This window comes from Eleginops maclovinus, chromosome 17 (genome assembly GCF_036324505.1).
Source record: "Eleginops maclovinus isolate JMC-PN-2008 ecotype Puerto Natales chromosome 17, JC_Emac_rtc_rv5, whole genome shotgun sequence".
Taxonomy (NCBI): domain Eukaryota; kingdom Metazoa; phylum Chordata; class Actinopteri; order Perciformes; family Eleginopidae; genus Eleginops; species Eleginops maclovinus.
In genome coordinates, this window is record NC_086365.1 from 9,301,811 (window position 1) to 9,327,494 (window position 25,684).

General features: G+C 40.7%; 1 protein-coding gene across 3 annotated transcripts in view; it reads left to right on the plus strand.

Annotated features, from left to right (window-relative positions):
* Positions 1-976: 976 nt before the first annotated feature.
* ano2b (anoctamin 2b) overlaps positions 977-25,684 on the plus strand; it is a 48,825-nt gene continuing 24,117 nt past the window's right edge. For 2 of the 3 annotated variants that reach the window (XM_063906132.1, XM_063906133.1), the window contains exons 1-10: positions 7,089-7,297; positions 9,919-10,305; positions 18,733-18,831; positions 19,084-19,235; positions 20,020-20,074; positions 20,158-20,209; positions 23,246-23,301; positions 23,680-23,727; positions 24,272-24,336; positions 25,053-25,187. In XM_063906132.1, the coding sequence (XP_063762202.1) occupies positions 7,148-7,297; positions 9,919-10,305; positions 18,733-18,831; positions 19,084-19,235; positions 20,020-20,074; positions 20,158-20,209; positions 23,246-23,301; positions 23,680-23,727; positions 24,272-24,336; positions 25,053-25,187 (1,199 nt within the window). In that variant the 5' untranslated portion in view covers positions 7,089-7,147. Of the gene's footprint in view, positions 1,172-5,873; positions 6,071-7,088; positions 7,298-9,918; positions 10,306-18,732; positions 18,832-19,083; positions 19,236-20,019; positions 20,075-20,157; positions 20,210-23,245; positions 23,302-23,679; positions 23,728-24,271; positions 24,337-25,052; positions 25,188-25,684 lie in introns of those variants that run through there. The other variant, XM_063906131.1, reaches the window with a different exon arrangement.

Below are 25,684 nucleotides of genomic sequence, written 5' to 3' on the forward strand. Positions count from 1 at the left end.
GTGTGTGTGTGTGTGTGTGTGTGTTTGGCAGCAGCTGCGTGTGCCACATCAGATACCCTTACTGACAGAATAAGAGTGTGTGTCACCCGACACTGCCTCTCACACTATATTGTAGCATCAGTTACCGTACAATTAGTAGTTGAGGATGTTGGCCAAGCAATTAGACTGGCAGGAAGTAGAATCACACCACCCTGCATCTTGTCTCATTATTAATTTCATTAATGATTCCCCTAAATGGGCAAAGGAAATGAATACTTTGGATTAAGTGTTGTACAGACACAGACAAATTGAAAATACTTTAAGGGAGAAGTAAAGAACTACAACTCCCAGGGTGCATTGTGGCAACAGCCATCATACCAAACCGAGATAATGCTTCTGAGAAAACAGATTTTGTAATCTGCAGATTAAATCAATCTGATTTGAATTTATGATCTTATTTGGGGGTGAATTTTAATATTACAGAAACACCTTCTGTTGTTTGTTTTTATTTTAACTTTCACATTTTAAAAGCTAATTAATATTTAAAATTCCGGGCCCCCTTAACCTTTCTAATATTCCGACCAGTTTTGATATTTTTTTGTACGTGAATTCTCAGATTTTCTTTCATATTGTTAAGCTGCTATAAGCCTGACTATGTGAGGCTGCACTTGAACTTAAAGACCTAATCAGTAGCGACTGGTAATGAAGGCTAGAGAAGGCTAATCCATTATGTCACACGTGCCTGATGTGATTTTCATCATCCCCACATTTTAGAAGTTTAATTTGCATTTGGATGCCTCATCCTGGTGTTAATCTCAAAGTATGGGACCTTTAAGAGCCCTCAGGTTTGCAGCTAAACCTGAACAGAAGGCGCAGTGATTAATGCACATTAGAGGCCTAATAATCTCTGCTTGTCTGTGTGTTCCCGTAATTCCCCAACAGAACACCCAATCAGCCGGCTGCTCTGTTACCCATGAGCCTGGGTTTGCAGTGTTCACAACAAGCTGGAGTTTGTGTTGAGCAGACAGCTATTTGAAGGAGCATGTTGACCGGGCAGAGCTGAGCTGATTCCTTTCACCACCAGTATGGCTGACTGACAGACTCAAAGGAAACCAGGCCTGCCTCTCAGCTGGAGTCACTCAGAGTTGAGGTGAAATGGCTCTCCGTAAAACCCCCTCCTCTACCTTTGCAGGTGAGTGCCACAGCAACTATAGGAAACCTAGCAGGACTCTCCTTTGTGCTTCCTGTCCCTGCTGGATCCTCAGCCAACAAAAAGGACACATTAGACAGGACCACCGTAGAGTAACCCGCTCATTGTCCCTTACCATATCCCCCCAGTGTGTGTGTGTGTGTGTGTGTGTGTGTGTGTGTGTGTGTGTGTGTGTGTGTGTGTGTGTGTGTGTGTGTGTGTGTGTGTGTGTGTGTGTGTGTGTGTGTGTGTGTGTGTGTGTGTGTGTGTGTGTGTGTGTGTGTGTCAGCAGGCCGTGTGGGCAGCCGTCAACAGGCAGCTCTTGAGCAGGCACGGTGTACAGTTGCATGTGAGGCTGCTGTAGTTTAATTTGATTATTCATTCAGGGCCCTCTGCAGAACAAAAAGTGATCCCCATGTTCTCTGCTTGTCTTCTGGAGAAACCATTTAATACTATTTATATATAAATGTAATAAATCACTTTTTAAGCATTATTTTGTCTGAGACATGCTGAGGGAGGGTAGTTACCGGTTTAGTTTGCATACAGTAGCTGCTGTGCTTTACTGTTAGTGAGCCGAGGAAGCTGTTAGGTTAGCTGCAGGTAAGTGCTATCAAAGCCTTGTAAGGCAAAAGCTAAACGAAGCTGTCTAGAAAAGACATTAGAAGCTGCCTTCAGAAGAAGTCACTTGTTTGCTGTTTTGCATGAACATTCAATGGGACTGCTGCGGGGGAAACATTTTGACACCGTGTGGGCACGTGATATTGATATTGACTGATGATTTGGCAGCTCTGGGACGTTTGGAATATTATTGAGCCTTCCTGCAAGATTCATTTTCCAAAGTCATTAAAACTGTGTAGTGCAGTTGTCATCAACAAGAAGGTTATGGGTTCGATCCAAGCCCGAGCAGTCAACACAGGATACATTCACACACCAATACTGGCCAACGGTGTGTGAATGTTAGTTCCCAAGAGTTCCACTGCTCTGTATGAAGGAGGTGTCGTGAAGACTTGATGAAACGTTATATAAATACAGTCCATTTACCGTATCCTTGATGGACTGGTCCCAGCTGTTGCACAGGCTGCTTTGCTTTGGCATTATGCATTTGTTCACCTAGAAGAGCACATTTATGTTTGAAGACTTGTCCTTCAGCATCAGAAATGCTGAATTCCAAAAATGTATCTTCTAGACCAGGGGTCTTAAACGTCTTCAAGGACCGCCAAACTGATGGAGAGATGGAGCAGGGACCCTCTATTATATATATTGTATACAGCTCTGTTTTATAGTATTAACATAGTAGTTTATTATTGTGCATTCAATACTAAGCTCTTCAATGAATACAAAGGATCATATATTCATGTTTTTATTTTAAACAAGTGCAAGCTTGGCCGTATAAAGATGCATAAAACACTGAGCTATTAAAATAATTCACAGATTCATTTTTTAAATTTTAAATCCTTTTTGAATCCTCAAGCCATCTGTGGATGGAACACATACTCCCACATTAGTGAGTTGACTGAACCTTAGATGTCTAAGTTACAAAACGATCCATTTTCTCTCAAACAAATACAAGGTATCATCTTTTCAATACAGGAGGTCCAGGCTAGTTTTGTGCTGTGAGGGAAAGATAACGTCTTCTGCCTCGATTTAACCGTTTCTACAATATGTTGGATTCATATTAATATGTATTTAAAGACATTTACATTTATGGAAGACAATTCTAATCAACCCAACATTTCGTGACCCCCCTGCAGTACCTCTGCAGACCCCCTAGGGTTGACCTCTGTTATAGACACAAACGGTTCTGGTTTTAGCACACTAACTTCCACATCACCATTGAGTTGCATACTCGACCAAGGTTGGTTAAATCCTGATAATCTGTGCCCATTTCAACCTTTTTTTTCTACATTTGGTTTGACACATGCATTGTGTGTATTACAAAGATATTGAATGCATTTCCCCTGTTATAAAACATTTGTATAGCAGTCTCATTCTTTTTGTTTGTCTTTGTTGGCACCTTACCACCACCTTTAAATCAGTGGAATAGTGTGAAACAGGATTGTGTATCACCCACATGAGCGCGTGCACATCCTTATGCATGTGCGTGACATAATGGGGACCCATTATAGAAAAAAATAGCTCCATAGTCATACAGAAGAAAACAACATTGAGAAATATCCGTGAATGTATGTAAAGAACACATATGTAATACATCTAAGTAATAACAATTATTACATATTTTCAAATTGATATTACTAAGATATATTGTGGATTCTTTGTTAATGCTACAGGTTTTGCAGATTTGTCTTGTGAAAATCTTTGCGTGATGCACGAAGAGTGTATTTTAATGTATATTTTTACAACATCAAACCAATTTAGTGACAAAAGGCAACATAACACAACATGTATATATGACATAAATATTCATCTTCACAGATTCCCCACACGTTATGCTAAATTAAGCATTGTGACAGTTCTACGGGATAGATTGTCTAGAAATGCATTACAGTAATATTCCCAAAACCTTCTCCCGCATCTTTCTATTTAAAACTGTGAACGCCTTTTTTCAAGAAATCCTATACTTTTGTTTCATCTATTTTCAAATCCAGAAACATTCAACAGAGCCTCATTTTTGATGCCCTGATCTATATTTATGCATGAGGGATTTTCTCATCCAATCCCCTCCTACCAGATTCAAACTGGCGACCTTCCAGTTACTGGCCCGCTCTCTAACCTCCAGGCTACTGCACTGCTGTGAGGAGGAGAAACCCAACTGTTGCCATCTTTAGATGCACATATTTGCTTTAAGGTGTTTCAATGCTTCAACATGAAGACATCCCCCCTCTGTTGACCCGGCTAATACAGTAGGCTATGTTAAGTGTTGTACAGTACAACCTGTGTGGATGAGAGAGATGAAACAGAGAGAGCTGTCGGTGGTGCTGAAATCAGAGCACAGCACGTGGCCTGGTGCGTTACTATGGCTACAGCTGTCTGTATCCCTAAAATAACCATACACACACATAGTACACACACATAGTAACCTTATTATAAAAACGTCAATCTGTTGCGGTTCCTCAATCCAGAAGTCAGATTGATAAAGAGGAAGGAACGTTGAGAGCAACAGTGTTCCTTCTTCTCCTTCTTCCCTGCACCATGTACATAATAAAACCATCATTTCCTTTTTCCTGTATTATATTGACTTCTTTGTGTTTTGAGACGTGCTGTTGAGAGGCTGTAGGCTTGTCCTTTGTGAAGTGCTTTGATGCAGATTGACTGACACACAATTCAATTTGCACAGTGTGAAACAAAGCCACACTTGGCCACTTTGCATATTTCTGGCTACAGAGCCGCAACATGTCTGAAGTTTGATAAGGGAACTGCCACCAAATCCCCACGTCTTGCTTTGAAAATATGTGTGAGAAAAGTGGAAGATGCTCTCCACTTGATAAGTTGCAGCCGAGCAAGGCACCCCTGAATGTTGCACTGGAGCTGTTTTGTGGTTTAAATTCAGAACTGTGTTCATTCTTTACACAAATATATCATGTCAATTCTTGATACAGAAGGTGTGCTGTGTAGAGAAGCATTTTTTAAAGAAATAATTTGATATTTTGGATGAGAGGATGATTATTGCCGTAATTTCGGTGTGGTAAATAGCAGGCTAGTCAGCGGCTAGTTAGCTTAGCTTAGCATAATGACTGGAGATGAGAGGAAACAGCTAGCCTGGCTCTGTCTAAAGCTTACAAAATACTGTTAACCAAGTGCATCTCCAAAGATCACTGATTAAGACTGCAACTGTTCGAGGTGTTGTTTTTAAAAAGGATCTCAACATATAAGAATGTGTATGTTTTAGGGATTATCATTCATTAGAAATTGTCATTAAAATCCCAAATTTTATCTTTGGGTCAGGAAACATTTCTGCAACGTCTGATTGGTCTGTGAAATGTTCTTTATTTATACATACAAGACTGATCGACAATGTTCTACAGATTGTAGTTCCCAGGGTTAGAAAATCTGCTGGAGTAGGAGCTGAAACTGTCAGAACCCTGTAAAACAAACCACTTTCTTTTTTAAATGTCTTTTTAAAAGCTTGCATAAATGTTGTTAATTGTGTCACTCAGTGAGCTAGAGATGCTGGTAACTGTCTGTTGGATTTTAAGGGTTGTTGAAAAAGCGTATTCCCCCACATATACTGTAAAACTATTGATGGCGATTTATTGGCAGGCACACAGAGACACTCTACTAGCAAGGGCTTCCTGCACAACTCAAGATTTAGCAGGAACTTAAACTTAACTTTAAGTGACGACAGCCCTACTTTCAGTGTTTTAATCCACATTCAAGTTTTAATGACCTAATAGCTGGCAAATGTTTTCCTGCAAATGTGTGAAAATTACATTAAAAGTCATGTTTTTGACATCTCTTTTATATTCAGTTTATACAATTCTGAGGTGCATGGAAGTGAAGTAAGCTTTAAAAGTGTTAGTTCAGCTGGTTGACACTTCCTGGATAAACAAAGAAAAGAGGACAAAAGGAATCTGGATCAACCCAAAAGTGCCAGGTTAACTTCAGTGTTTGGTCCCTGGTGGGACATATTTACCCAAAGTAACCTGGACCCTACAGCACAGATCATGTCTCAGCATGAATTCTCTGTGAATCAGGATGCTAAACCCTGAGTGATAATTCTTTCATTTCCACAACTATTATCTTTCAGAGTCTTGGACCAATGGTGCGGGATGTATACGAGTGTCCACAGCACTCAGTGAGTCCTCCTCCATCCACAGTGATGCCCTTTATCAACTGACCAAGGACGTGTACTCAATAGGAATGGAACCCATGTCCTACAGCACGCTGCAGCCTGCAGTTTGTAAGAAGGAAGTCTGCGCTGAGGAATCACAGACTCTGCTGAAGGTATTCAAGGACAACAGAAAGTATGAGTGTACAGAAAAACAGCAACATAATTAAATACTTTTTTCCTAATTTGGAACTAGCTTGGCATTAAAGCCTGCTCACACTCACTAGTCAAAAGTTAATCATGTAATATTTACTGCATGGGTAATGGATTGCTTAGCATTTCATCATTTCATGATTAAGCAGAAAATAGAAAGGATCTCATTAAAATCTGTTATGATGATGGAGAAAGCAGCTGTTCTCCAAGGTTTCTTCATCAAGATATGTTTTATTGTTCTCTGCAGAAAAATACATTGGTACTTGGATGTTTGGGAAAGTTGAAACCAAAAAGTGAAAACATGCTGGGCTCATATTAGTGCAGGTTTTATATGGTTTAGATCTCTCTTGGGTAGAATGATTCCTCATTCTGAGGAAGACAGAATATTTAACTCGGACACATTTTTGAACATGCTTCAAATACACTTTCTTGCACTAGTTGCTTTTGTGATAGTGGCGTAGCAGAAAACTCAGGTCTCTCAACCAAGGCAGCTCCCTCTCTTTACACTGCAAAAAAATATCAGTTTTAACCGGACACTTTTTCAAATAGGAGTCATACTGTATTTGTAATATTTTTTAAAAAACTGTAAAAAGAATCTCCATGAAAACGTAAAGTTGTTGCACCTTTTGTTTCCATTCAACCTCTGAAGGTGAAATTTATGTTTCAGAAACAGAAACACTTCTTTAACAGGTGAAAGCACTCCTAACACAATACAGGTTTTACAACCTGTGACAGAGATGTGCTTATAAACATGCCAACAAGAAATTAGAACAACATTTTTAGACTCAGCATCAAGACCACCTGACATATTGAAGACATTTTTTACAGTGTGGCATGCTCCGTGCCAAAGCGCGCGGCAGCTCAGGATCCCACAGTGTGATAAATGGAGAGATGGGTATGAGCAGCACACGCTCAGCCTGTTCACATATCCGCTGCCTCTGAAATCGGACACATCTTCTGTAACGGAACAATGAGCCGTGCTGTGCAGAGCCGCAGCAGCACTGTGGACTAAAAGCGGGGACCTCAGCTGGAGTTTAGTCATGACGGGGATAAGGGTGGTGATGATGCATCTAGCTGCTTTTTACTGCAAAAAACCGCCAATTTTCACTCCCTCTCCACTTCTTCCTTTAATCTGTGTGTGTTTAAAGCGCACCAGCATGCAGAACTCCCCAGCAGAAGACAAGATCCCAGTGAGTACACCAGTATCCATCCTTTCCTGCACTGAGGATCTGTCATCCTCCCACTCAAACACTTTACATTTGGCGATGATGTTCACAGTAAACTGTTCGGAAGGAGTTGGTGTAACTTACTACTGTTGTTTGACACAACAACACGTTAAACCACTGTAAGGAATCAGCAAATAGGAGCGGATTGACAAGCATTTCCAACCTCCAGGGAACTTGCTGAGAATCTTTTACCAAAACAAGCATTTGGGAGTTAGCTTGCTAGTCTAATCATCCTAATCAGCAAACAGAAGGCAATGAGGAGCACTACAAAAACGTCTGATGGATATTAATATTGAATTTATGACAGGTACTAAGATACTAAAAATCCAACAACGATTACATTTTTGACATGTTTAGACAAGAGAAACTATTCTAACAGTTAATCTCGGTGCAGAGTCTACTGTAAAACAGTTTATTAAACCCCATTTTGGTTGATGTTGCTGGAATTTGGTTTGAAATCACTGCAATCCCATGATAACGAATCCCCAACTTCTATAGTAAGTGCTATTTACAGTTGGGATTTTTGATTTTTTAAAAAAAACAATTTTGGTTTTATTGTGGAGATGTTTGAGGGCACAATTCCAAACTGGTAATTCTGACAACAGGCACAATGGTTCAGTAAATGTAATTAATTATGAAGTAAATATTATGACATTTTTTACCCCTCCCATGTCAAAATTGATAAAAGGTGTGACTTCTTCCAACCAACAAGTGCAAGGAAGATATCAGCATGCGAACGCCTAAGAGTTCCAATCAGTCTAAATAAATGAAAACACCTGTCTGAATGGACCATGGTGTGGCCTTTAAATATTTTAGCTAATCTGGCTGTAGAACTAACAGAGCATGTGGCTATATTACGTTTCACAGAGAGCCATGAAAAGTATGTGAGGTAGTATGCTGTTTCAGATATGTACTGTATATGAAACACAAGGAAATCAGAGTTAGAATCCCAACTTTGCCCACTCAGGGGCAAATTCACTAAAGATGTGTGTGTGCGGCTGTAGCTGTAAACCTGTAGCACTCAGGAAAAAGTAACTATGAAATGCATCTTTAACTGCACTGGCAAGCTAAAATAGTGTTTTGCTGCTCCTCTCCTTATTTAAATTAGGTCATAGGCAGACATTTGGAGTATATTTGGCCCTTTTCCATGTAAATGAGTCCCGTTGCAAAAACAATCCAATTAAAAGTTACAGTGGCGTTATGAGCATCTTCAAAGAGTTGGTGGGAACTGAAGTAATTTATCTGGACTAATGGATTTAGAAGAGGCAGTCCTAAACTGAAGTGCATTCGTTATGTCTGCTCAAACTCATTTGTTTTGGGGTGTCTGGTAGGGTTAGACAGCTGTGTTAGGAAAAAAATATCTACTTCAACAGACACAGTCAGTAGGACATTTGACACCCAAGTATACAAGGCCTGAAGATGATACTTTTATCAAACTTAGTCACAAACATAGCTGGCATGCCATAGTGTGAGGTAACTGCAGCTTGTTTGCTAGCTAGTTTCATTGAGTGTCTAGTATTTTACACAAACAATACATCAAATGACAATGTGATAATAATGTAAAAACAACTTACAGTAATAACTGATAAACTGGTTATAATTTGAATAAAATAAACGTATGGGCTTTACAGAGCTTTAAAGTGTTTTAGCTCACTGTAGCTAACCGCCCCAAACTTTAGTAGTGTAGTTATTTTTGCAGCAGGCAGCTGTTTTAACAAAAAAGCCACTGTCCACTACGTTACAGACACAGTGGAGAACTATGCTGCGAAAGAGACAGATATGTGTCCGTTTCTTTCCTGGAGGTTGATTGAGACCAAAGATGGAGCTAAAAGAGAGCACAGGACGAACGTTTGCTAGGTAGCAAGAAACACAACTATGCTTATGTAGCTCCATGTCTTCTGGTTTGCTTACAGGTTCCCTGTATCAACCTAATGGTGGTGGTATGTCAATGTTCACAACTTGGCAGCTCATACATCCATGAGTGACACACAGTTTGTGAATGGAGCAGAATTAACTTAGCACAGATGCACAACATCCTATTGAAACGCTGTCCTTCTGATAAGTAAAACCTGCTCTCTCCTCATGCCCAGAGCCTATAGAGTGTTCCCTCTTGTGTCCTCCATGTTTAGTCTCCCTCTTTCTAAATAAAGAATAAAACTGGCAAAGGTGAGCTGACTGCCCACTCTGCTGCTGGAGGTTCTCACTTCAGTGTTTTTGAGAACCTGCCAAAAGCCACTAGATGTTTAAGTTCATTCAAACAGTTATTACATAACTCCTGCTACGTAGAGCTTCTGTATGGGGTCTTTAAACCATGTGTATGTGTGTAATGGATTGTGAGGATGTACAGTATGAGGATACGATGGAGACGATGGTTTCTTTGTTCTAATACTGGATTAATATGTATATGCATTTTTACTGTACAGCTGCATACTGTGTTGCACTAAATGTACAGTAGCAATAAATACTGTGTGTCTTTACAGCACAGATGGCTCCATGTGTATGTTTAATGTACTGCATACTTACTGTGTGTTTTTACAGTACTGCTGAATACTATGTTTTTTACTTTTACATTTCTCTCCCTGCAGGTTGTGGGTTCTGTTTCCAGTCCTCAGTGCAGCGGGGAAGGCCTTTGCTTCTCTGATGGCAGACGGAAAGTTGACTACGTTCTGGTCTTCCATCATCGACGGCACGGCTCCGTGCGATCTTTTGCCAGCAACTCAGTTTCACACGACAGGATATCCGTTGTTTCCAATGGCAACTTTCCAAATGCAGCGGGCTCCGATGCAGCTGCAGGAAGACGAGGCAGCAGCCCGGGAAGGGAAGCGCCGATTGTCGGCGAGGTGTTCGTGGAGCTCGGAGGTGCAGGAGGAAACGTGCTAACGGAGCCTGCTGACCATGAGATGGATCTGATTAGACAGGAGTTTGAGGCCAGCCTGCAGGAGGCCGGCCTGGAGATAGAGAGAGACAGAGAGGTGAGCCTGCATGTGTTTCCTCCCCTACTCTCTTACAATTATGTTTTTAAAAGCGTTGTGTTGTAATGAAGATGAACAATAATTGTAATTTTGGTCAAAAACTTGAAGTATAATTTCAGACATTAACCAGCAGCCTTTGATTTGATGCACAGACTGGATGCTACAGTTTTTACTGACTGTACAGGATTTTTAAACCCTGACACAGAATCTGATGTAACTCAATCTTGAGCTATTTGAGGTGAGCGCCTACATGGGAACTTGGCTCTGATAGTAGAGAGAAGATGTGGGTGAGACTCGATGTGTTGTGGAGGATCTAAGGTGACTTTTAGAGCCTTATGCCACGATGAGGTTTCTATTAAAGAAGAATTTCCCTTTTACGTTTTATGTACAATGTTGCTCTGCCTGCCTTAATCACCTTGACTAAATAACAGTCAAAGTCACATAAACATGTGAGTGAGCTTTAGAGATCACAAAGTGCAAGCAGAATCTTGGCAGAAAGTACTATAACATATTCCCCTGTATCTTCTTCTGTTACGGGGCAGAAGTCAACAAAACACATCCAACTCAATACAATCTGATACAGTCGGCCAACTAAAACACACAAACAAAACATTCCTCCTCATCCACAACTATGAAACAGTTTCACTTAAATATGTTTTTTTATTCATTGGTCCATCCACAACCTCATCTCTTAGTTTAACTCTTATTTCTGGGTCAATTTGTCTAAAGAGCAAAACCCATTTCAGATTTAAGCTTCAGTTGTCACACTCATGAAGGCAGCATTCGGTACGTTGTCGCACAATGCTCACTAACTTATTAAAACTACATAAAAATAAACTTTAGCATCCCTAGGAAATGACATGTTTGACGCCTTTTTTTTTTTAACATACTTGAATTGTTTTCAACACAAATCCATTTTGTTTTTGGCACCTGTATTAACTTATATTAGTTAGCCTTTCACTGTAGTTGACAGATGCTGTTGGGCAAGGGTTAGGGTTATGAATTGAAAAAAAAAACTAAAAGTTTAACATCAACAAAACAGGTTTAGGGTCAGTTTTTTTGTACTTTATACAAATAAACTGACCACAGTATAATTCTATCAAACCCTCTTTAACTGTAAAAGAGTTAGAGACAATGACAGAGTTGTGTGTCAGAAACATATAAAAATTGGTAAAACACAACAATGCACAAGTCAGTGCAGACTGCACTAAACCTGCAAACCTGAGCAATGTAGAAAAAAAGATGGTGAGTCATTCAGCCTTGTTCCCTCATCCAGAAACACCTGCCGTTAAAAAACATGAAACCTTCAACAATAGGGGTGAATATTGATGCACAAAACCTGAGATAAGCACTTTCCCTTAGCATTGGATCTGAACTCGGCAGCATGTTTACTTTGTATCTTCTCTGAAGATATAATGACGTCCTCTAATAAGTTGGAAAACAGTTTGGTCTTTTATGTACTGTATGATTATATATTTAGTGAATATGACTGTGCTCCACTGCAGTTTCCAAATTGTCATTGAGATACTTTCATGGTTTGTTTCCATTTTTATTGTCTCATTTGTATTGTACTGTGATTCCGTTTTGATGCCAGAATCCACACAAAGCTCTGCCGCTCTGAGGGCTGGCAGATTTATAGTCGCTGTAGCCAATACAGTCTGTGCGGCTGACCTCTTGGCATCGATTAAATAATTAGGCCTGAAATGGTTTACTTTGTTTTGACATGTACAAATCACTTTGCTTCAATTGTGTGTTCCGATGTGTGTGTTTAACACACACCTTGCAGAACATACAGTCTGTGTTCTTACAGTGGGGCTGCATGCTCTCTGCCACACAGTTGTACAAATGTATTTATTTATCCTAAAGTTCAACTTGTCATTAAATGAAGAACTGCTGCGCTTTGGCTCTGACATTAAGAGGAATCATTTAGAAAATGTAGTTTTTGGCGTCAGTTGTTGGAAGCGGTGGCAGATGCTCTTGCAGTTTTGAGAATGGATACATCCCTGATAAGCATTCGAAACAGTAGCAGCTGGGTGGTTACCAATAAACAACACTGTATACAAACATTTTAAAAGTGAACAATCTTTTAAAATGTCTTCCCAAGGCGTATCATTGGGGTTTGCTGTGTGTGTGATACCTATTTTAATGAAAACATGTGACTGTGTGGACATGTGTGTGCCCTGGCTTGCAGCCAGTTGGCCAGTGTGTGCTGGCTCCAGGCTAGTATTAATGAGATTGATGACAGTGTGGCCCAGAGCCTAAACCAGCATGAGATCAGTGACTGATAGCTCTTTATCATCTCATGAATGAGGAGTAGATCAAGAGAGGGTAAATAGATAATAATAGAGCGCCACAGGGATGACGTAAAACGCAATGCAATTTCTCCATAGGATTTTGGAATATTGTAAAAAATAAGATCCGTCGAAAACGAACCTGTTTGATAAATGCACGTTTTATTTAGCCGGATAATCTCCACATGTCTACCCTACTTTTATAATTTTAGCAAAATGCTAACATTATGCTATAAACGAACTACAATGGAGTACAGTATTTCAAGCAGAACACGGGAAAACAAATTTAGCGGGAGTGTTTACGTGTTCGGCGTAATGACGTACAACGTCCTCAACAACTTCTGTAGTCCTATTCAGCCACTTGTTAACAACCATCGTTTTTCAGACACGTAAACTCTTCAAAACAGACTCTGAAATAATCTAAATGATCCTTGTAAAATTACATTTGCCACGCTTGGATTTTCCAGAGTCAGTTGTATTCAACCGGTGTTCATCATCAGGATTATAAAATGAGTAATTAATTATGCGCAACATTTACATAGCGATTAAGTTCCACATGTGTTCTCGTGCATAATTACATTCATTTCATAAGCCGAACCATGTTAAACACACAATAAACATGTGTAGGTTCTTTGTCAAGTGACAGTTACCTGCGTAATATCTTAATAGACGTAATCACACTGCCTGTGTCCAACCTGTTTGACTTCAGATTAATTGGATGCTGGAAAAAAAAAAGTTAAAACTTGTTGACAGTGTCTGAGGATTAATGAGCTGACCCTTCGATCTCTTAGGGAATTCCCCTTACAGAACACTTAATTAAATCAGAGCAACATGTTAATTCAAGGAGCTGTTTGGGCCTGAGAGACGGAGTGAGCAGGATTAAGTGTTTTGTAAGGCTTCCCTCATTTGACAATCCCCCCCCCCCCCCCCCCCCCAGGGACAAGAGGCCAAGAACTGACAAATTAGGGGAAGGACAGGAATGGAACAATAATTCCGTACTGTAGGGGTCCCTAATGTTGGATCAATCTGGAGGCCCAGAGTCATTTAGCAAGAACTTTAATGCCACAATACTCAGAAAATATCCTGTTTTCTGCATACTGGGTATCCTTGTGTTTTTTTCAGTGGGTGATGGATGGATGATGGATGGATGTTCTCTGACTCCACTTCATGTGTGTGGCACATGTGAAAGAGTCTGGATAACAGGCAGTTGATGGTAGGGTAACGTTAATTGTAATTCTGTAGTTTACTATACTGATACACTGACCTCTGCTGCGGGATGCAAATGTTGGAGGGGCTGATGGTAATATAAAGAGACTTGTTAATGTTCTTCAGGCATGAAAAAGAGGAAAGGCAAGCAAGGCTTCAAGGAAATGTAGTCTTATTTAGGAGTAACTCTTGTGTGAGACACTGTAGTATATTGTGATATACTGATACACTGAGATCTGTTGCTCAGCTGGAGGATCCAGGGACTACAGCTGAGATATTTATTTATTTACCAGACATTGATAAAGGCAAAACAAAAATGTGCAACGGTCAAATAAAACATGGATGAGCCCAACATCTTGTAATGAAACGAAATGTTGATACATGTTTTTCTTTACATTGTCATGTACTCGATATTACAGGTCTGCAGCTGAAACCTGTAGCTGCTCCCCACGTTACAGTAGCTTTTAATAAGTGTGAGGCCACAGTTAGCCTGAAGTCAGTATATCCAGGTTAATCCCTGCAGTTCTAAGGAGCTACTGTAATGTCAACCCCCGCAGCTTTTAACCTAATTCAATGACTTCCTCTAATAACTATCCTTGCTGTTTCTCTTTGTGTCTCTCTTTCTTTGTCCGAGTCGTTCTCTGTGTGATCCCCTCACATGTCCGTCTTTATCTTCCTCTCATTCTCTCCTCTTTCCCCACCACTTCACTTTCTACCTTAGCCAGCCATCGCCTAATCGATCACCTTCTCATATTCTATGCACCCCCCCCCCATCCAAAGATGCCCCCGGCTGCGTCCTACTTACCCCCCCTACAGAGATAAAGAGCTAATTGGAAATCTCTCTACTAATTAACCTTCTCCAGGCTGAAAGGTATTTATATCCCCTTCTTTTTGATGGCGCGATGAAAAAGGGAAGGAGGGGAGAGGTGGAGAGAGGAGAGAGGGGCGAGAGAGCTGAGAAATGAAAGTGAGCAATGGTAGAATAAAATGAATGTTGGTAGGAGGTATAGCTAAGTGATGATGAAGAGCAATGTGTAGTTGTGAAAGTAAAGGACGAGGTAGCTGTTGCATTTTAATTTAACATCCATGAATCATTGCTAATTTCTTAATTCTGTAATTCATTCTTGCACCTTGTAAGAGTCTGAGGAAAAAATAGATTTTGCAGGATTGCAGATGTTGGAGGGTAATATAAAGAGACTTGTTAATGTTCTTCAGGCATGAGAAAGAGGAAAGGCAAGCAGGGCTTAAACGAAATGTAGTCTAACTTAGAGTAACTCTTGTGTGAGGACACTGTAGCAGTTGTATTAATTGGGAGTTTACTTATAAAAACTATAAAAATTGTTACACCGGAACCATTATGTAACCCTGGTTACAATGATAACAAAGTGTAACCCTGGTAAAACTGGTAACATCATGTAACAGCAGTAACACTGTGTAACCCTGGTAACATCATGTAACAGCAGTAACACTGTGTAACCCTGGTAACATCATGTAACAGCAGTAACACTGTGTAACCCTGGTAACATCATGTAACAGCAGTAACACTGTGTAACCCTGGTAACATCATGTAACAGCAGTAACACTGTGTAACCCTGGTAACATCATGTAACAGCGGTAACACTGTGTAACCCTGGTAACATCATGTAACAGCAGTAACACTGTGTAACCCTGGTAACATCATGTAACAGCGGTAACACTGTGTAACCCGGGTAACATCATGTATCAGCAGTAACACTGTGTAACCCTGGTAACATCATGTAACAGCAGTAACACTGTGTAACCCTGGTAACATCATGTAACAGCAGTAACACTGTGTAACCCTGGTAACATCATGTAACAGCGGTAACACTGTGTAACCCTGGTAACATCATGTAACAGCAGTAACACTGTGTAACCCTGGTAACATCATGTAACAGCGGTAACACTGTGTAACCCGGGTAACATCATGTAACAGCGGTAACACTGTGTAACCCTGGTAACATCATGTAACAGCAGTAACACTGTGTAACCCTGGTAACATCATGTAACAGCAGTAACACTGTGTAACCCGGGTAACATCATGTATCAGCAGTAACACTGTGTAACCCTGGTAACATCATGTAACAGCAGTAACACTGTGTAACCCTGGTAACATCATGTATCAGCAGTAACACTGTGTAACCCTGGTAACATCATGTATCAGCAGTAACACTGTGTAACCCTGGTAGCATCATGTAACAGCAGTAACACTGTGTAACCCTGGTAACATCATGTAACAGTGATAACACTGTGTAACCCTGGTAACATCATGTATCAGCAGTAACACTGTGTAACCCTGGTAGCATCATGTAACAGCAGTAACACTGTGTAACCCTGGTAACATCATGTAACAGTGATAACACTGTGTAACCCTGGTAACATCATGTAACAGCAGTAACACTGTGTAACCCTGGTAACATCATGTAACAGCAGTAACACTGTGTAACCCTGGTAACATCATGTAACAGTGATAACACTGTGTAACCCTGGTAACATCATGTAACAGTGATAACACTGTGTAACCCTGGTAGCATCATGTAACAGCAGTAACACTGTGTAACCCTGGTAACATCATGTAACAGTGATAACACTGTGTAACCCTGGTAGCATCATGTAACAGCAGTAACACTGTGTAACCCTGGTAACATCATGTAACAGTGATAACACTGTGTAACCCTGGTAACATCATGTATCAGCAGTAACACTGTGTAACCCTGGTAACATCATGTAACAGTGGTAACACTGTGTAACCCGGGTAACATCATGTAACAGTGATAACACTGTGTAACCCTGGTAACATCATGTAACAGCGGTAACACTGTGTAACCCTGGTAACATCATGTAACAGCAGTAACACTGTGTAACCCTGGTAACATCATGTATCAGCAGTAACACTGTGTAACCCTGGTAACATCATGTAACAGCAGTAACACTGTGTAACCCTGATAACATCATGTAACAGTGATAACACTGTGTAACCCTGGTAACATCATGTATCAGCAGTAACACTGTGTAACCCTGGTAACATCATGTAACAGCAGTAACACTGTGTAACCCTGGTAACATCATGTAACAGCAGTAACACTGTGTAACCCTGGTAACATCATGTAACAGTGATAACACTGTGTAACCCTGGTAGCATCATGTAACAGCAGTAACACTGTGTAACCCTGGTAACATCATGTAACAGCAGTAACACTGTGTAACCCTGGTAACATCATGTATCAGCAGTAACACTGTGTTACATTAGTAACTTTGTGTAACAGCAGTATTACTGTGTTATCACATTGCTTAAATTGTGTATCATTGTGTAACGTCACTCCGGTTAAACCGGTAATACCGGTAACACCGGTAACACTGGTTACATCTTCTTAAACATGCTAACTTGGAAAGCTTTTTCCTCGGGAAATTTGCATTTAGTAACATTTCAGGTGAGGTGGCTTTACGCTCCACGGACCCTCAGTAGGACAAAGGACAGTGTGGATGTGAGTGAGGGAAAGATAATGAAATATAAGAGGAGTAAGAGTGACAGTCAGTGAGTCAGCCAGTCAGTCAATCAGTCAGTGAGTCGGTGTAGGCGGGGAGCAGAAGGTGCAGCAATATATGTGAGGAGGGGGAGTGAAAGATCTCAGGAGAGTAGGAGTCGAGAGAGGAGAAAGAGAGTGGTTTCAGGTTCCCATCATTTACCATGCCAACTTTCTCTTTTCACCCCCTCCCCCCTGGCAGAAGCTGATGGGGGTCTGTCAAGAGTAAGGTTACCTGGCTACTGTCCCCTGCTGTCTCCCTTTCATTTCCCTTTACACTCTCACTCACACCGCAAGCAGCTCCATAACGGCTGCTGGATCCACACTTTTGACTCCTGTAAACAATAACTTTTTTGTTTTTTAGAAGTGGGTTTGTTAATTCAATGCTACTCAGTCAGTCAGTGTTTGGATCTGTTCATTATTATTCATTTTGCTAATGCATGTTAGTGTCAAATGATAATTACATTAGAAAATGATTCACTAGAGAACAAAGCTAGATGAGTCAGGATTGAATTTAAATACAGAAAATGATATATGTTTGGTGCAAGTGATGACAGGAACATAACAGTTTTCAAATGTGTCAGAAACAGGCTGCGACAGCAATGCAGTGAACAGAACCGCTCCAGGCTTGGCTTTGGGACCAGTAGCTACATCTATATTTTATATATATACCAGTCATGTTATGCTGCTGGCCAAATTGGTTAGCCAACGTGTTTCAATGAGTGAGGCGCATGGCAAGGATTGGCTGTGCCTGCTTCAGAAGCAAAGTATAATCTCAATGTTCCCCTACTACTTTACTTGACTTCATTTATGAGCACTTCATTTATTCGCCCTCCACTCCTTTCTCTCTCCATCTGTGCATGACTGAGAGAAATTCTCTGTGTGAGGCTCTCAGAACTTTTTATACTTCTAAATAATTGAGTTACTTCTAATGAAACTCAGCATTTCCTTATTTTAGTAGTTTGTCATTAAAGCTTTTGGAATACAAACAGTGAACTTTTATTGCCGAAAATATATCTGAAACAAAGGAAATCAACAATTCTGCAGGTATTTTATTATTGAATAATAAAAAAGTCCTTGCTTACTCACTCACTGACCTAGGGTAAACACTTCTAATTTGGATTGTGGAATATGGTTGCAGTTCAATAGGCCAGTTTCGAGGTCAAAGCAGCACTAACAGATGGTCTGGTAAGCCAGCAGGGGCTTTGCAGCCAAGAAATCTGGTAATATATCCAGAATGAAGAACGTCTACTGTATTAAAAAATGCTTTTTGGTGCACTTTAGCATTAACTTTGACATTAACATTAACCCAGATGAATCAGAACATGTGACTGGGTACAGATCTATTTATGTTCCTTAAGGTTTGAGATACTTTCCTCGTTTTTCAGTTGAAGACCCACGGCCAGAGATTCACCCGTGTCCATGCCCCCTGGCCCGTACTGTGTCGAGAGGCCGAGTTTCTCAGGATTAAAGTCCCCACAAAGACGGTGAGAGCTTATTACCAGCTTACATTCTGTTAGCAGTAAGTCAGAGATATTACGGTTCTGGATCCGGCTATAGTCTGTTGGTGTGTGATTGTTTTTTTCCATAGTATTATTGCAGAAACACAGAGTCTGATGCCTCTGCAAGGCCGTTTAATGTTAAAGAGATACTTTTTCATCAGAGCAGTAAGACACTTTGGGCAGGAGTGACCAGCATTTGGAATAAATAGACTAACCATGTGTTGTATGTTTCATCAGAGTTATGATCTTAAAGAGGAAAGTGGTTTCGGGTCCACTATGAGCACTGTGTGGAGGAAAATAAACCAGCCTTTCCAGCCCAAAGTCCCACATCAGGACCATGAACGCACCAAGTTCCTCACACACTGCTTCTCAAGGGACAAACTCCACCTGTGAGTAACAAGCACGCACTTGCACTTACACACACTCCTGCATAACATCCTTTGCGGTTTGAAACAGGAGAACTGTGGTTTTCCAAAGATATCAGAAATCAGACACATATAAGACAAGCACTTTTTAGTGGAAGTGGCACATTTTACTATCTTAACAACAAAGAGGTTTAATTCAAAAACAAATAAAATGCACTGTGGATTAATTGAATACCCTCAGGGGAAATCAGCTCTAATTTGGCCTCACCCTGGATCTTTGTGCCGGTAGAAGGTGGCTGTTTGATGTAGACACGGAAACTATCATGCAAAAACCACTGGCACCAGCAAGAAAATAGGACTCAAAAGCACAACCAGACAAAAAGGGTCTTCGTCAAGTCTTTAATCAAAAAAGGGCAAAAGAATACAGACAAAGTCCCCCCCCCCCAAAAAAAGGCAGACTGAAGCAACAAAAAACAACCAACTAAGTTGGTGGAAAAATACTAATTCAGCAAACAAAGAAAAGGCATCAAAATGCTACGACTGTGGCTAACACTGGGATTCCTCTGTAAACACTTCCTTGTAGACAGAAAAGACGAACTGGCACTGACGAATGCAACAGCACAGCTTAAATACACTAGGGAAGAGGGATGATTAGGGACAGCTGAACCTTGTTGAGGCCAGGCAGGTGATTAATAAGCAGGGAAGCAACTCAGGTGAGGCGGGTGAGGGGTGATTAGCCAAGACCAGGCTGTGACAGAAACGGCTCATTAGTAAGCATACAGTTTGTTTTTCTTCCTGTTTCTTTTAGGTACAACATCCCATCTAAAGACACTTTCTTTGACAATGCCACACGGGGCCGAATAGTAGGTGTTGATTAAAATTTTAATCTGATTCTTGTTGAGGATTAGCTTTTATCTCAAGTCTGATTTTCTTAATTCTGTTTCAGGTGTATGAGATCCTAAGACGGACTGTGTGTGTACGGACCTGTCAAACCATAGGTGAGGATACAAACATGTGTGTTTGTGTGAGTCAGTGATTACATTAATGATATTAGGGGTTGAAATGGTGCAGCTCAATTGATTCTTTGGTTTAACACTTGTGCAGAGTGAAACTAACTGTCAGTAGCGGGTCAAGGTTGTGCTAAAACTCTGGGAGGTGATATTGATATGCCTGCTGGGAGTTCAGTGAGGAAGTGAAGTGAAGTCAATCACAGCTAGAGACCCAAACAAGGAGTGCGATGATTGGATAATTGGATTCAACGAACACCTTTTTAAACGCTTGGGTAGATGAGTTTACCACGTGCGTTACTGCTTCATGAGAAGGTCCACCAGAGAGCTTTTTTCCTGAAAGACCAGTACCCAGAAATCTTTACTGCTTCATGAGAATATCCACCAGAGAGCTTTACTCCTGAAGGACGAGTACCCAGAGAGTGTTTCTGCTACATAACGAGTCGTCAGAGACCGTCACTATGGGGTCAGATCAGTTTCATAATAAACAAATGCACACAGAGGCATTCAAGCGGTTTGTGTATGCAGGTTCAGCGGCTTGAAATGGAAAACAAATGTGTGGATCAGTAATACACATGTAACACTTTTTTATGTGTTTGGATTTTATTTACATGTATGTGAAACAGAACACATTTGTGTGTGCATTGAAAAATATTTGTGTGGATCCTGAAATACAAGTGTGAAGGCTTTTACGGATCATGAAATACAAGTATGAATCCTTCTGTGTTCATTTGTGTATTATGAGACTGATCTGACCCCATACGTCACTGCTACATGATAAATCATCAGAGAGTGTATCTGCTGGAGGACTGAAGCCCACCAAAGACGACAACCAGAGACCCAAATTGATCTGGGATTTAGTTGTTCAGGCTTTTTAAATCAACACTTACTTTCTCACCAGGCTGTTCCCAAAAGACAACTTGCTCATTAACACTTACAACTCCAAAACGGGATCAGTGTTACAGACTTTATAAAGGAAAATTCTACAATGTCTACTGAGATGGAAAAACAGCTAATGAAGAGTCTTAATAGCCAATAAACATAAACATTTATTGTTGAGAAATGGTCTATATGAGACAAATATCCTCACTTTTCTAAATGAGGTGCAAGACATTTAAGTGTTTATATTTTTATGACATGCTTATAACATCTGCGTGCATGTATGAGATCCTTCAGTCCCATATAGAAAAGATCTGACACCCTTTTGATTTTCGGTGTCCACCATATGTCTGCTTGGCTTCCTATTGCAGCAGAAGGTCTCAGCCAGAGGCTACTGAGGGAGCTGCAGGGGAAGGCTCTTTCCTCTTCGATATTGGTGTTTTCATTTTGTAACACACACTTGTATCTCCTCCTCCATTCACTCCACAAGTGGGTCAAACTTCCTGGGTCATGCAGAGATTAAAGCAGGGGCCGATGGGAGTTGTGGTAGTATCTAGCTGGTTGAGTGAGCATGTGTGTGCTTTACAACTTTGCAGACCTCCAAGTCATTATTTATCACTATAGTGTGTGTGTGTGTGTGTGTGTGTGTGTGTGTGTGTGTGTGTGTGTGTGTGTGTGTGTGTGTGTGTGTGTGTGTGTGTGTGTGTGTGTGTGTGTGTGTGTGTGTGTGTGTGTGTGTGTGTGTGTGTGTGTGTGTGTGTGTGTGTGTGTGTGTGTGTGTGTGTGTGTGTGTGTGTGTGTGTGTGTGTGTGTGTGTGTGTGTGTGTGTGTGTGTGTGTGTGTGTGTGTGTGTGTGTGTGTGTGTGTGTGTATCTCTCCTGATGAGCAGGTGGCATCTTGTTTGGCAGCTTCTGAAGTGTGTGTGGATTGGTGAATGCTGACATGTGTTGAGTTGCAATAGGACTGGAGAACAAGACAAACAAACTGGAGCTTGTGGAGTGGAGAGAGTCAAAACAGAATGAGGATATGATGCTTCACAAAGAGACAGAGAGACCCTTCGGATGTGTGTTGTTTTCCAACTTAAAAGAGTCTCATTTGTGTGTGTGTGTGTGTGTGTGTGTGTGTGTGTGTGTGTGTGTGTGTGTGTGTGTGTGTGTGTGTGTGTGTGTGTGTGTGTGTGTGTGTGTGTGTGTGTGTGTGTGTGTGTGTGTGTGTGTGTGTGTGTGTGTGTGTGTGTGTGTGTGTGTGTGTGTGTGTGTGTGTGTGTGTGTGTGTGTGTGTGTGTGTGTGTGTGTGTGTGTGTGTGTGTGTGTGTGTGTGTATAGCAGGAGCTATGTGAACTAATCCAATTCTATGTGAACTAATCCAATTCTGCTTCTCTGAAAATCTGAAGGGTGTAGCCTGATGTGTATGTATATGCTTTGTCTCCTTCTTTTAAGTGTATTTTTAATGATGAGAGATCATTAAAGGCGCCAAGTTATGCTAATGTTCAGTTTCACATTTATATTCGGAGCCTCTTCTGGGACATGTCTCCATGCTTAAATGTTCAAAAAGCTCTTTATTTTTCTCATTCTGCCTGTGCTGCATCACCTCTTTTCACCCTCTGTCTGAAACCAGAGCCCAGTCTGCTCCGATTTGTTAGCGGGCCTTCTTTAAGTTCTTTAGAACCTGGGATTACAGAGTTACATTTCACAAAATAAATTGAATGTTTCACAATTTAGGAGGAAGTGCAGCGTTGTCGAAACAGTGGGCACATATTCTGTTTTCTTTTGGTCGTCTTCCAGTTTGAGGTCACTGAGCCTGTAGGGTCTGATATGGCTTTGTATCTCTGACGGTAGAAATAAATTCTGCCAATTCATAATCACTTATAAATTTAAATAGTTTCCTTTACAGTGTGATACTGTATAATTAGTTACACTGTTAGTTGGTAGACTGCTGCTCACAGTATATGAGAGGGTGCAGTTAGTCATTACCGTCTGATATATGGGACGCTTTTCTGGGCTCAGCTTTTGGCTTTGCAAGGATTCAGGTTGTAGGGTTTCTCAGGGGCTGGATTTAAGGTTCAAAAGTGATCTCTTCAGAGCTGTATTACCTGTGGGTATCTGCCTAATTCTGCTCTATCTCTGTGTCTTTGTGTCTCTCTTTCAGGCATCAGCACATTGATAGCTAAAGGCGTGTATGACGCTGCCTTCCCTCTTCACGATGTAAGTGTGATGTTTTAAACTCCCAATAGACGTCCTTTGATTTCACTACAGGATTCAATATACTGACAATGGAAACTGAATTTCAGAGAGTCAACGCTTTGTTGCTTTGGTTTCCCCCAAAACTCAAATGGAGATCAATAACACATTTCATTGCAGTTTGCATAGTAGTAATTCACCAGGGTATTGGTTATCGTGACGTCCATGATATGCAGTTTGATTTTCATCTTAAAGAAAATGTAGGCACAGCAGGTGGAAAAATTAGTTCTCAGATGCTGATACATGAGTGATACTAAGGGCTCTGATTAGTGTTTCCAGTATGTGTTGAGTACACAGTGTCCTTGCGTGCCTGTGTGCACTCACTCTCTCCTCTCTGTTCAGGGTGACTATAAGGTCATAGGAGAGCCTGAGGAGAGGAACGACAGACAGGTAGGCCGACTTTCTCCTTTCTCTCTCTTCATTTACTCTCCTGTATTTCTCCTCCTCCTTCTCTCCCTTTGTATGTCTAATGAAACACTTCCGCAATGCTCCAGTTCTTCAGAAAGTGACCTTGGTTACAGCAGGTCTGTCCTCTAAAAGTCTTTTATAAATAACATTTCCATTTCTGAAACTCCACTTTCTAAACATTAGTTTCTTTCTTATCTCCTATTTTTCTGAGATTGTTCCTGTGAGATTGTCACAGATTGGACTTTAAGTTTAGTAAACATTTCTCAGATGTGCTGTATAGATTGATTCACTGGAATTCCTAAGGAAAGAACAAACATTGTTTTGGAACCGTGGTTAGCAACCAAAAGCCTTTGAGCATCAAGCGCAAGACGTCATAATATCATCTTCCTCCTTCTTTCTCTTAGCTTTGGCGTTATGTTACTGTAGATTCAAGGATAATTTATTCATTATCAAACACAGGGTTGCATTAGGTGTGCTAGTACACACAGACACACACATACACTGACGGTGTCCTGTTTGTTGTCAGGTTCTGCACGATGAGTGGGCCCGATACTCCGCCTTTTACAAGTACCAGCCCATTGATCTGGTCAGGTAAAGTGACCACAAATCCCATCAGTAACTCATGTTTTTTCAGGCTTAATCTAATTTACATACATTGCAGTGCATTCTGGTAATAGAAGTTCACTGAAAGACTTTTGTTAATCAGATTGCCAAATTCACGGTCCAGTATGAAACTATTTTATGTGAATTAAATGACTGTTTCAAAAGTTGGTGCCTCAAGCGGTGATTTGATGTAAAATGAGTCAAATTAATTAATATAATTAATAGTAATATTATATATAGTAAGTGATAATTACTTTTTGATAACTATAACATTCTTCTGCTATTTTAGTGTAACTATGAGCTAATTAACATCATTAACTGCAGTGCAATTTATTATCAACCCCTTTTTATGAATTGATGAATGCATGAATATTAATAGTTGCATTAACTGCTCATTGCTCATTGACTTGCTCATAGAAGGACTCCAACATTTTGGTGGCCCTTTAAAGGCATAGACTGTCAAAATGAATCAGATATCTGAGCTTTCCATACTTTTTCCCATGATTGTTTCTCATTATGTCATGAATATTGAATTTGTCTCAAGGCTATGTTTTGCAGCCTCTTTGCAGAGCGGATCTATTAATGAATAATAATAAATAACTGAAACAACAACATGCTTCTTATTCTATTTAAGGATCAAGCAGAGCGTGAAGATCGGAGCCTGAATGTAACTTTCTCCTAACCCCTGACCTCTGACCCCACAGGAAGTATTTCGGGGAGAAGATCGGTCTTTACTTCGCATGGCTCGGTGTTTACACTCAACTGCTGATCCCAGCCTCCATAGTGGGAATCATTGTGTTTGGATACGGAGTGGCGACGGTGGATACTAACATACCAAGGTACTGCAAACTGCACTGCAGCTCCATCTGAGGAGGAACACTAAAAGCCCACGTTTCAGTTCAATGACGGAACCAAAATGAGACAAAATCCATTTGAGAATCAGACTTTTTTTGTATTCTTACTGTACAAACATTGGTCTGTTTGAATGCCACAAATTCCTTTGAGACCAAATTATGTCAGATAAAATAAAAACATTTTTGAAGGATGCAGAACACACACACACACACACACACACACACACACACACACACACACACACACACACACACACACACACACACACACACACAGCAGACAGGGATTACCCAGATACCTGCAGCTTCTGGCTTTAGAGATGGTTGTGTGGGAGGAACACAGAAGGGACGGCTGGCAGTGTGTGTGATTGTGTGTGTGTGTGTGATTGTGTGTGTGTGTGATTGTGTGTGTGTGTGATTGTGTGTGTGGGTGGGTGTGTGTGTGTGGCATGAAACAAAATGTAGCTTGATCACAACCACAT